Source organism: Papilio polytes, unplaced genomic scaffold (genome assembly GCF_000836215.1).
Source record: "Papilio polytes unplaced genomic scaffold, Ppol_1.0 DF820844.1, whole genome shotgun sequence".
Lineage (NCBI taxonomy): Eukaryota > Metazoa > Arthropoda > Insecta > Lepidoptera > Papilionidae > Papilio > Papilio polytes.
In genome coordinates, this window is record NW_013528360.1 from 1,129,187 (window position 1) to 1,142,487 (window position 13,301).

Consider the following 13,301-nt stretch of genomic DNA (forward strand, 5'->3'; position numbering starts at 1 on the left):
AGAAGAAATAAATCAGATCTGATATGGTCAAATAACTTCATTCAAGATGTGTTTTATATTTTTGGTCGTGGTTCAATGGTAGAAATGTTTACGTTAGTTTTGTTATTCACTCTACTCTTGAAAACTCTATGTCATACTTGAAAATACCGTCGACAACTTGATCTCTCTCTTAAAAATTTCTCTCTCTCTCTCTTTAGAATTTCCTAATCTCTTTTGTTTTAAAATATCTTTTATTAAAGTTACCTTATAGATTTCAATATTTTGATGTTTCTCAGAAAATGGCATTCTGGCGTGTGTGTTTACACAATCAATTATAAAGTTGTCTACCGTGACCCGAATCTAAAGCAAACCCTACTTCGTTTCTTGTTTACTTAAAAGATATAAGCATTTTGGAAAAGTAAACACGAAAGCACTGTCTTTAAATTTATCAACACACCGTTTTAATAGTTTCTCACAAATAACGGTTTTGAAAGACAAATAAATAACCATAGAATAGGATTTGTATAAAATAAACGCTTAAAATTGACGAAATACTGTTTTATAGACAGCGTAGAATTTAAAATACATAAAAAACCTAGCTTCGTAATCGTTAAGAAATTAATATAAGCGTTTTTTTAATATAAGGTAGCAAACGAGCAAGCGGCCACCTGAATCCACCGAAATGGAAAGCGACCGCTGCCCATACACATCCGCAAATGCAGATGCGTTGCCTACCCTTGATTGACGGAGGAGAAGACGCACATATAGAGGACATTTTTTATTCCTATGCGTATCCTCCACCATCAAATCCACTTTTCTACTACTAAAGGTACTAAAATTAGGCCTTCGGCATCTAAAACATCATTGAAATCTCTGATATAGATTTCTTAACAAACTTCAGTTATACGATTACACAATATTAGCACCAATGGTTGTATTAGAACTTCGTCTATCACTGGAGAAATTGAAAATTTCCGGTACAATCAGGTCGTATGAAGAATGCAAGTAGATTCCGGTTAGCTGATTAATGGTTAATTATTTTCTCACGTCTCAAATGATTATCGTTTAGAGAGCTGCAGTGAAATATTAGTAGATTCTACGACTTCTAATGTCTACTTCATTAGTTGATAAACGTAATAGAATGAGCTATTTGTTATCAGACGCAGCTTTGTTAAGAACTAAGTTTATGTCGTGTTGTTAAGTTGTTTTTATCTATTTGACGTCTTTGTCTCTAAGTAACTTATGCGTTTTCTTGACTTTGATCATATCGAAGTTATCGAAGTTTCGTAATAAATATTTATCACAATAATTTAGTTACCTTTGCTATTATTTCATCGCCCTCAGTATTGCGAATGTGTTTTGTAACAACAGTGTGTCCAATTATCGAGCGTGATTGCAAACCGACACCTACTCGTTGCCCTATCGGTTTCCAATCTAAACATTTTGCGAATCGATATTCTATTATTAATATGAAACCAATTGTTTGTTTCAGAGCGTGAGACGGCGCCGGCGCAACCTCAGTCCGTTTGCGGCTAAGTAAACCGAGATACGCGGGGCTGTCGCAAATCTTACTCGCATGGTGCAATACATCTAACATGCCTCACGTGGCCTTGGATCGATATCTGGCAGTGATTGAGTGATTCTTATGAGACTTATGATGTGCGAAAGGGGTGTGCGGCAAGGGACTGCGTAAGTGCCGTGTTGAGCGCGTGTCGGGCATGCGTGGCGAGCATGCTAGCCTCGCGGGGCGCTGATCAGTGACGGCGCCCGCGCGGTTGCCATGGGCGCGGCGCGTCATGCGCTCGCGGACGCGCCCCTTGCGGCTGCTGGTGGCGGCGCTCGCCCTGGCGTCCTGCGCCGCCGCGCCCGCACCCGCGCCCGCCCCCGCCGAGCCGCGCGCGCAGCGTTCCGCCAACCTCAGCCACATCACCGGCACCTCGCGTACCATACAAATGTTCCTCAAGAATCGATATCTCCAGCTATTACCCGATGGCACCGTCAACGGTACTACAGAAGACAAAGGCGTTTACAGTAAGTACTTGATACGCTTCACTTCACATGTCACATCTGAACTCACACTAAAAGTGTTCAAGAATCTGTTCAAAATGTACTAACTTACGCCCCGTTGGTACTTCTTAAAATTAACAATGATTTTTAAGTATTTTTGTAGGTCAATATCAAGCCTTATTCAAATTAATTAATATCTAAGATAGTCGTTAGTATTTATTAAGCAACATGAATCTATACTAAGGAATTGCTCTAAACCATTAACAACTAGTGCAATGCGTCACACGACAGCTCTATATCATTTTTTTTGCTGTATCTATGAACACGTGGAATATTAGCGAATGTTTTTTCACACGCTTTGTATATAGCTATTAACATTGTCGGTTATTTGCGGCAGACGGCATCTAGACGTAGCTCGTGCAAGCGTCCGAACTCACATGGACCTTGATACGTGACATTCGTCTGTGTTATTTATATTATTAAAACATTAGATTTGGGGAGTTTAATCAGACAAATAAGAGTTTTATTAAATGTGTAAACATTATTAACCATTAAACTTATTGTTTTCATTCCAAAAATAACTTAAGATAAGTAATATCTACGTTCTTGCATATCCTAACATTATTATTTTTTATTTTGTAGGTTACGAGTTCTCGACTTTGCTTGCTTTAAATTAAATATTTAGCCTATGTTTTTCACTGATAACGTAGCTTTTTAACGGTGAATGAATTTTTTAAATTGGTCCAGTAGTTTTGAGTTATTTTAATACATACAAAAATTAAAAATCTCTCCTCTATATAATACAAGCTTTTCCCCGCGACTCCGTCCGCGTGGAGTTAAAAAAAAAACAAAAGTTAGTAGCCTATGTGTACTTCCAGACTATCCTCTACCTCTATGCCAAATTTCATCGATATCCGTTCATTCCGTTCCGTTTCATCCGTTCAGTCCGTTCAGGTTAGAAACTCTAACACACATTCATCCATCCATCTAAACTTTCGCATTTATAAAATTTGTAAAAAATAGGATTGTCTAAATCCGTAGCTATTTTTATTAAAAATGCTCCGGCTCATGTCAAAATTATTGATTTGTTTTCGCCTTTCCAGCGATAGTTCCCACAAATTAACGGCAGCCGATTGGAAAAGCGTTACGTTTCGAAATCTAAATGGGACATTCTTCCGATTAGCGTCGGAACGTCGTTTAAACGCTTTATCTATGCTCTGTTAATTTCGTCACAGATTAACAACTTGACTTCTGTCAAATTTATTTTATCTGTATTTAGGAATGAACAACAGTTAATAAACTTTTATTAAACTATTGATTTGTCATCTTACTAATATTATAAATGTCAAGTTTAGATGAATGGATGGATGTTAGTGTTTGCCGCCTAAAAGGCTGATCGGTTTCGGATGATAGACATAAGTGTAGTGTAGAGCATAGTCTAGAAGAACACATAGGCTACTTACATATTTATTATTTCATCCCACGCGGATGGAGTCGCGGGAGACAGCTAGTGTTTAAATAACATACAATAGTTACAACGATAGCTAAACTGTATTGTTTTTTTTTTAAATAAATTACATGCACATGTGAGTTCAACCTATCGCGAATTTAACAACGACATAGATTATTACAGAATGATACAGAATAGACAACTAAATGATATGTTACAACAAACAATACGAAACAGTCTTAATCTATGCAGTAATTACATATTTCGTTGGCCGATAGTTCTAGCTGTCAAATTGTGATAATGAGTCAATAGTTCGCCCCCGGCCTAACAAGCGGTGGTTACTCGATTGCTATCGTGTAGTCCAACAAGGTTATGTGGCCCGTTGAGGGAACCGCAGTTATCTCTTTTAGTCCTGTCAAAAATCTATCAGAGACGTTGTCTACGGGGAATTTAAAATAAGCTTAAGTAAGGCGGTATGTTCTATATTTACGCTAAAAATCGAGATTCAATTTTATTTCTAACTTTAGAAAATAACATATAAAAACAAGACAAGCTACTGTCTAAGAAAGGTTTTGTTGCACATTTTTGACATCAGGGAGCTAATTGGTTATTGTAATATAGTTTCATTGATGATCACCGGGTCAAATAAGTTTGTTGGTCTATAAAACATTCCACTGCCCAATTCCATGTCATAGAAATTATCTTTTTGCCTCTGATGTATTTATTAAGTATATTCTTTGATGTGAATTAAGATATTAATAATGGTTTCAATGTGGAATGCCTCTAAGCATTGGATATCCTATTACCGGAGAATTGATTTGTTTTTTAATTGCTCTTTCTATTCTATCTTTTCATTATAATATTTAATTACGATGTAACCTTTATTTGTATAAATTAATTTCACTTTTTCTATGTGTTTTTTTAAACTTTCAACACTAGGCCTAGTATATTTCTAGGTTAAACGTTATGGCGTTATTTTTTTATGAGATTTTTATTAAATTTACTTAACGTAATGTTATGTTTCCTTAATATCGTAATATTGACCATTTTATCTGACATTTACGAGTAAAACACTTAGATATCTTTATCCGGTAAGCGGAATTAAGAAGTTGTAAAACAGGGTTTTGATGGGCCTCCTAAAGTAAGATACTACGTATGTTACTCTGGTAGGTTTTAGGGATCCGTAATGTTTCACGCAAAACCCTTTACCTCTCTAGAATATTTTTTACTAACTGTTCCCGTGCGACTTCATCCGCATAAAATTATGAAAATTTTATTTTATTTGTTTACATCTGTCAAATTATCAATTACAAATGTCAAAAAGATATATCATTATGACAACCTTGCTTCCTTGTTGGCAGCAACTTATGATCTCTTTCCCACATTAGGGTTTTAATCCAAAATATTTACCCCCTAAGTTTAATGCCGTGAAAATACATAGCCTAAAGCATGACGTAAGTGTAGGCTTTTTTATTAAATTAAAAATTATTCAAAAGTATGCTGTAATTGCTGACATCTTAGGCAACAAAGAAGTGTGTGTTACACTTTATTATAATAGTATAGATTTAATAAGTCTTTGTTATTAGAATAACAACCAATACTGGCTGGAGATTACCAGGGTTTTTCTTGAGTTGACCTTGAATTTGTAAAACTCGATTAAATCGGTAACTCTTGATAGAGGTGGATAGAGAACTTTTCTGTCTATCGTCAGTCATTAAGATTTAGTCGGTTTTTACAATATTTTTCTTTTATTTCACTGTAATTTTGCATGCTATTCTGTATAAAAGGTGCGACGCTAACAAACCACGTAAGCGGTTTGCTGGGAATATTGTAATATTTTAGAAATTAACAAATTATATACAACTAGCTGTGGCTCGCGTGAAATTAAAAAAATAATAAAAAGCGTAGCCTATGTTGCTCACTGTTAATGTAGCTTTTCAATGGTGAAAGAATTTTTTAAATTGACCTAGTAGTTTTTATTATTTCAACATACAAAAACATTTTTTTCCTCTTTATAATATTAGTATAGATGTACGGAACCCTATAAGTTTGGAGTACAGAATAAAATCATACAGTGGTACAAATTCAAGGAACTTTAAATTTTACATCCAGTTTAATTTAAATGCGAGTAGCGGTGTTAATCAAAAATTTTATGACCACCTTACAGGTTTCTTTAGATTAGCAAATACAGACCTCCCGCGTATTATTCGTGTAAGTTGTGTAACTATTAAAATAATTTAAATATTCATGATAAACAGAAAAGAGATGAAAATAAAATAACTAACTTTATTTGTCCTTGAACTATAATCAAAATGTTTTAATGTAATATCTCAAAAACTTTTAATGATTCCAATTTGGTAGAGTTCTGAAAGAACACGTATGCTACTTACTTTTTTTCTTTTAATAGTAATTTTAGTAAAGTCAGATTTATCAATTTGACTATGACATGGTCCTTCACCTCTTTAGTGATTACCGGTACTAAAGTTACAGTTCGATATTGACCACTTATATTTGTGCCAAAATTTCTCACGCTCTGCATTTTAAATGCGTGTAATTTGAGACTGATTACAGACCTCTTTGTACTTCCCGGTAGTCATTTCATCGTTAACAGTGGACCAGTTGTCGGCAAATTTTAATTTACCTTCCGAAATTACTGTATAAGTATAAATATCATACTATAATATCACTTCCAAAGTGTAGTCTTACATTTAAATACTGTATTAGAGATAACTCTGAGTGAGGCGTTTATTTTTTTTAATAATATATGGTGGCAAAAGAGCAAGCGGCCACCTGAATCCGAAATGGAAAGCGACCGCTCCCTATAAACATCCGCAATTGCAGATGCGTTACCTACCCTTAATTGACGGAGGAGACGCACATAAAGAGGACTTTTCCCCTTCCTATGCGTCTCCTCCACCGTCAAATCCACTTTTCCTTTCCATCTTTTCCTATTAGGCAAAGGGTGGAAAGGGAAGTTAACTAAAGTTAGGGCTTTCGGTACCACACTCATCAGCCGAAACGCGGAATGGCTTCCACATTACACCGGGCAAGCCGACCCATTCATGCAAAGATGTTAAAGCGGGCTCTACCACCGTTTCGTGAACACTTTTTTACCTACGCTCTGATTTTTAGAAGGTTTTAAGAAGTCTAAACTTCATTAAAAAACTTCTGTAAAATGTATTTATGGTCAACTGTCTATTTTATTAAATAAAATAACTCACAGTAAATTTTCACTGACGAAATCATGTAGATAATTCAATTTGTACCAGTTTCGACAATAGAAGTGTACTGTAGAATAACGGTTTTTTAACTAGACGTCCAGTAGTAAATAGTATACAGCTACAAATATCTCTAAACTAGCTCTTAAATCGATATTAAATCGATTTCGATTCAATCAATTGTGTTTGATATCTCAGCGCTTGATGGCTTGTGATCTAATTGCATTTTATCGATACGGTCTGTAAGAATCGATTGCGAAATACCAACAATGGTGTACTTAGCTTCGTTTGTTTAACTGTCAGACGGTTGTGAAATTGACCGGGATGTTCAAACGAGTATGGATTAAGACGTCTCTTTTAAGCTTTGTAAATTGTATGTCACTTATCTTGATATTTACATCTTGGAATATTTATCTATACTAATATAATAGAGGAAAGATTCGTGTTTTTGTATGTACTGAAATAACTCAACTAATGGGCCGATTTAAAAAATCTTTTCACCAATAAGCCACGTTATCAGTGAGTAACATAGACTATGTTTTTTATTATTTTTTTTAATTTCACGCGGAAGAAGTCACGAGCAACAGCTAGTATAATAAAGCTAGACATTTTACTTAAAAGTAAAGTTTCATGATAGGATTAGAAATTACGTTTCTTATAGAATCGTTATAAGATAAAATCTTTAGGAGATTATAAACTATTAAAAAATCAAGTATTTGTGTCGTTACATTTGAAGCAATATGTTTATTTAATGAATATTCTTGTTAAAAACTACAAGAGTGTAGGTGTAACAACCCATATTTCTAACATGATTGTTCTCGCGTTATTACAAAAGTAATTTTTGTTCTATTAGTAGCGTCATAATCCTCGTGTTGCGACTTGGCACTAAGAGCACCCGGCAGTCTGGGGTACACACTAAATTATAGGTCAATGATCTATACGTAGGAATAAATGAGTAAATATAAAAATTTGAAGACGAGAATTGTTCTTAAAACTGTCTCCAATTTTTATTGAATATTTCAATAAAAAGTATATAAGAATTTTGATACAAGAAAGAAGCATTTTTTTTTTACTGGATGGGCAGTTTGCCTTGAAGAGGCATTTAAAGATTCACCGGAATTGAGGTGGCCGAAGCAGATGGCGCTTAGCCTAAACCTCGTTTATGAGTAACTAAGCTTGAGCCTCGGCACGAGCCGTTACTTCCTTATTATTACCGGATTGGAAGAAAGAAGCAAGTTCACTTGTTACGCTATCGGATAAGATTCCAGAAAATTGTTAATTTACTTAGTCACATTGTATTAATTAAAAAAAAAATAAAATTAACAAACTATACACTAAAACTTTCTTTGTAAATTCCTTTATATTTTCATCAAAACCGTACGAGATCGAATTTAGTATTTTTTGAGTTAATCGCATGCAAACGCGAAATCTTTCATATTAAAATATGTACCGACATATATTTACAATTACGTAGGTGTGAGCAATCACGACTATATAAATTCAGTAGCGTCATCTGGCGTTTGTTAAAAAAACATCGCAAAACGATCTTTGAGAGCGATTATTCACAGAAGCGAACGCAAAGGTTCCTAAAATGCGAAGAGTGTGAAAGTCGACTTGCAATTGTTCGACCCACACCACAGATGTCAGATTAAACCCTATAAATAGCAATCGAGGGTCTGCATCAGGACACAGATGGATTTATTATTGACCAGCTGTATGTAAATACTGGTACTGATAGAAGATAGTTCTTATATTGAAGGTACCTGATACGGGAATTTCGGATCTCAGATTCAATCAGGTGACGTATGTGTTATGAAACGACGCTAAATGAATTTGATATTTCAAAGATTTGATACATTTTTAACAGCAAAGAATTGTCCAATAAATACAGGGTACTGGTTACTTAAGCGATCATAAGCATACATTTCTCTCATTGGATCTGTACTAAGGCCCTACTTTAGTGTCTACTAGATATCTATACTAATATTATAAAGAGGCAAGATTTGTATTTTTGTAATTGAAATAACTCAAAAACTACTAGGCCTTTTTTTAAAGTCGAATAAAATTTCTTTTACCATTAGAAAGCTACGTAATCGCTGACATCGGGTACATTTTTAAATATCAACGACAGACGATGTCGAGTGCAACAGCTAGTACTAAATATATTAAGAAGTATGATATACCAAAATACTAAGGGCCTGTCCCACCACTGGCTAATAGAGACTCAGATAGCTTAAATGACTTCACTGTCAGATAGAGTAACAAAATACAATATTTTTTTACATCACATATTTTACACGTTAAACAATCTAAGGCAATTTACAATTTGTTGGGACAGGCCCTAAGTTTCAAGAATTGGTTATATTAAATCGTGTCCACAGATAATGCAGTGACATTCAAAAATGGCGAATACGTGATCGCGTTAATAACGGTTAATTTAAACCGGACTGAGCAGTACACGATGTCCGGTTTTTAATACCACTTTTGCTGTTGCGAACCGGAACTAGGCGTATCTGAACCGGTTTTTTACGATTATGCCTCAATATTTTGTGTTGAGTTTTTACAATTTACAGATATTTCATATCTGGTAATATATATTCTGCATGAATGTTATGACTTGGTTTTGTTTGCAAAGAATAGGAATTAACTTTATTACTATACCCTTTTTTATATTTAAGCTGGCAAACAAGCAAGCGGCCATCTGAATCCACGGAAACGGAAAGCGACCGCTGCCCATAAACATCCGCAATTGCAAATGCGTTGCCTACCCTTCATTGACGGAGTTCCCCTTCCTATGCGTCTCCTCCATCGTCAAATCCACTTTTCCTTCCCATCCTTTCCTTTTAAGAAAAGGGAGAAACCTCTACTCATTCTGTGAGTTTTCTAGATAAACACATCCAAAACACATGTCGCTTCAGACCAAATAACGTCTAGAGAAAATTGAATTTAGTACTTGTTTATTTCTACTATTTCTGATACTTGTGTACTCTGATGCGGTTTAATTTGCTTCTTGAGATTTTATTGCACTTGTTACATTTAAGTAATTAATTCCTATTTAAATATTTACCGTAGTAAATATTAAGGAATAAGAATACAAAGTTGGTACGGTGGTAAGTCATGTAGTCGTTACTTCTTAAAGGGGATGTCCAAAAATGCCTACCTCGTTAGCCGGCGAAACCGGCCCACTGTCATTAGTGATGTGCCGTTTCGGTTATGTTATTAACACTTTACGTTTTCGGTTATCATTATTTTCTTTACTATAAACATGTAAACATGATTCAGATTTATTGATGAATTAGTTGTTCCTGTGCGGCTTCATCTGCATGAAATTGTAAAAATTTTATTTTATTGTTTAAATTTGTAAATACTCAATTTCAGTCAAAATTACCGTAACCATAATAACCTTGCTTCCTCAATATTGGCAGCTTGTAGTTTATGGTCACTTTCCCCATGAAGGATTTTTCCAATTTATTTACCCCCTAAGCTTAATGACGTGAAAGTCTAAAGCATAAACCTTATCATTTAACTATTTTTGGCATATTTAACATTTAAGACCTGTGTGTGTATCCCACGAATGTGTTAATTGTGTGGTAACAATACAACGTCTAAAATATATAACGGAAATTTCGGATTTTGTTACCTTATCTGACAGTGACGACATTTTTAAGCTATCTGAGACTCTATCAGTCAGTGGTGAGACAGGCCCTTTAAAATAATAATATACAATTACCAATCGTTTCCTTTAAGTTGATAGTTAACTAAATTAAGACCCTAATATCTTAATTACAACACATAAAATACAAATTATGCGTAAAAAGGTTTTAAATCCGGTTAAGTGACACGAGGTTTAACATATCTATCGTAGTAAACATTAATAAAATTGATAAAACCCAATTTAAAAACCAATAACAACTTCAAACGTTTAAATTAACGATATAACGATTGCTAAATTACAATTATCAAAGGAAATACATATAGTCATCATTAACCTAACATATAGCGTAGTTATTCTTGATATAAACCACAATTTTATAGAACTATTTAACCGTCTGACTAATGCTGGGTTTCTGAATACATTTATTTTATAATTACCTAGGGATTCATTAGTTATCACACTAAAAACACTAGCGAATGGTTAAAAGTTGGGAAACTGGCCATAAGAGAAAGGCTTACTTAATAAAGTTAAAACAAGTAAAATTGTTTTGTCTTTAAAGTAATTGCTACATATTAGGAGTAATACTTAGAGTAAGCAGTAAGCAAAATTTGTATTTATTCGCCATGTTATTTTACAATGAGTATTTCCCTTTACTACATAAAAAATTTCGACATTGTTTTAATAAATATAATGATGTAATTATTAAAATAAAATAAAAAAAAACTACAGTATCCAAAATATTGAACGCAAATTCAAATGCTTTGAAGGAATTCTAACAACTTCAGGTTTGTTGAAGATGTCCAATACCAGAATAAAATTGACCATTAGTGATGTGCGATAAATTCTACGTCGTGCAAACTTGTCGATAAATATGCATGACGTTCGGTAGCGACAGCCAGATTGATCGCAACGCTGTTTTAATACAGCAATTTACACCTGCTAACTACTTCGTAGCTTCCTTGTAATATAACTCCATCATTCTGATTGGTTGACGTTGATGGAATTTTTATCGACAATTTTAATAATTGGGTATCCAGAATTTATCGATATCGGTATCGTTTGTGACGTCCTTACATCGTTGATTTTTCTGTTTTAATAATTCCTTTTATGTTATCCCTACATTGTTGCGAATTGGCTCAGGGCTATTTTGTGTACTTGCTAAATTGGTATAAGTTTGTTTCCTCGAAACTGATATGCCCAAGGTACAGCTTTCTTTAAAAAGAAAACTCTGTTTTTATTTTTTATTATGTTTGTTTTAATAAATCTAAATTGTTAGCCATATGTAGACAAATTTTTATGAAAAAAAAATTAATGTTTTTTTTATCTATTTACGTTTATGGTTCAAATCAATAAAAAGGGTTTATTTTAATATTAAATTGGTTTTAACAGTTTTTATTTGGCATTCTGACATCGATACGATCAAAGCAATTTGTGAACAAATTTTATTCAACAGTGGATTTAAGGGTTCGGCAGCGCGTTATCGTAAAAGAAATCGGTTAAAATTGACTTGGAAACAGGAAAAATAAACTTTTTCCTTTTATATATAATAATAATACAAAAGTTTAAAATACACACACGTCTTATTTAGCATTATTTTTAGTGTATGAAATTGTGTGACATTTGACGTCATTAATATTTCAAATTTAAATGACGTCACTAGTACCGCTAACTGTCCCATTTCCGAAGCTATCCGCGCCTATACGTTAACGTTATTGGAAATTAAAGCCACCGACATCGCAGTGACAGGTTGTAAATAGCTTATGTTAGTTATCAGGTGCTAAGCGAGAGAAAAATGCATTTACATACTTCCGACATTGACGGCCGTATACTCAAACGAATTTTACACACTTTGCTGTGTAAACGACGCAATCCGAAAGAGGTTAAATTTTTAATGTAATTTGAGGTTTAAGCTTCGCCCCTTTGAGGGGGGATTACCCAAAGAAACCCTATCCTCTAGGGGGAAAGTACGGTTATGGGGGATTTAACTCACTAAAATCCCCTTGATGCCATCCTCAAGTGAAATAGATTGAGGTCTGAAAACTCCTAAGCACGCACCGGAATCCTCGGTATTAACAGGAGAGACAGAACTCTCTTTGTTTTTTTTATATCATAAGGTGGCGAACGTGCGAGCGGACACCTGAATCCACCGAAATGGAAAGCGACCGCTGCCCATAAACATCCGCAGATGCAGATGCGTCGCCTACCCTTAACTGACGGAGGAGGACACGCACATAAAGAGGATATTTCCTATGCGTCTCCTCCACCGTCAAATCCACTTTTTCTTCCAATCCTTTCCTTTTAAGAAAAGGGTGAATGGGAAAGGGACTAAAATTAGGCCACCGGCACCACACTCATCAGACAAAATGCGGAATTGCTTCCACTTCACGCCTGTTTTCTGTGTGGTTGTACGCATAAGCGTGGACCTGTTATTTAAGACGCTTTTGAATATTTAAATATCGTTCCAGTATTTGACCGTGAGAGTTATCGTAGTACAGCTCGCAACTTTGGAACTAGTTATTGACTAGCAACTTGTCCCCGCTTCGCACGTGTGGATATTTATGTTACATCATCATCATCATCTTATCCTACTCCCGTAGGGTCGGCGCAACAGGTTTTTGTCCTCCACATAACTCTATCATACGTCATCTCAGTCATCACTCCCTTTTTGATCATGTCACCTTTTACACAATCCATCCATCTCTTTCTAGGTCTACCTCTACCGATGTACCCTTCCACACTCATATCTAACGTTCTTTTTGTAACATGCGATTCATCCCTCCTCATAACATGCCCATACCATGCTAACCTTTTACTCCTAACCTTCTCTATTATGGGGGCTACTCTCAAAGTTCCTCTAATATACTCATTTCGTATCTTATCCATTCGTGTTAATTATATTTGTGGATAATTAGGTTACATGCAGCTTGTATTCAGGCATAGTGAAATATTCTAATAGTAAAATAATTTTTGAAATCCTATACTTTTTGATATA

The 13,301-nt window shown here is 34.7% G+C and overlaps 1 protein-coding gene across 6 annotated transcripts in view; it reads left to right on the forward strand.

The window, feature by feature from the left end:
- The window catches only part of LOC106110165 (fibroblast growth factor 3), a 182,001-nt gene that overhangs the window by 49,874 nt on the left and 118,826 nt on the right, over positions 1 to 13,301 (forward strand). For all 6 annotated transcript variants that reach the window (XM_013291889.1, XM_013291890.1, XM_013291886.1 and 3 more), the window contains exon 3: positions 1,472 to 2,010. In XM_013291889.1, the coding sequence (XP_013147343.1) occupies positions 1,776 to 2,010 (235 nt within the window). In that variant the 5' untranslated portion in view covers positions 1,472 to 1,775. The remainder of the gene's footprint in view (positions 1 to 1,471; positions 2,011 to 13,301) is intronic.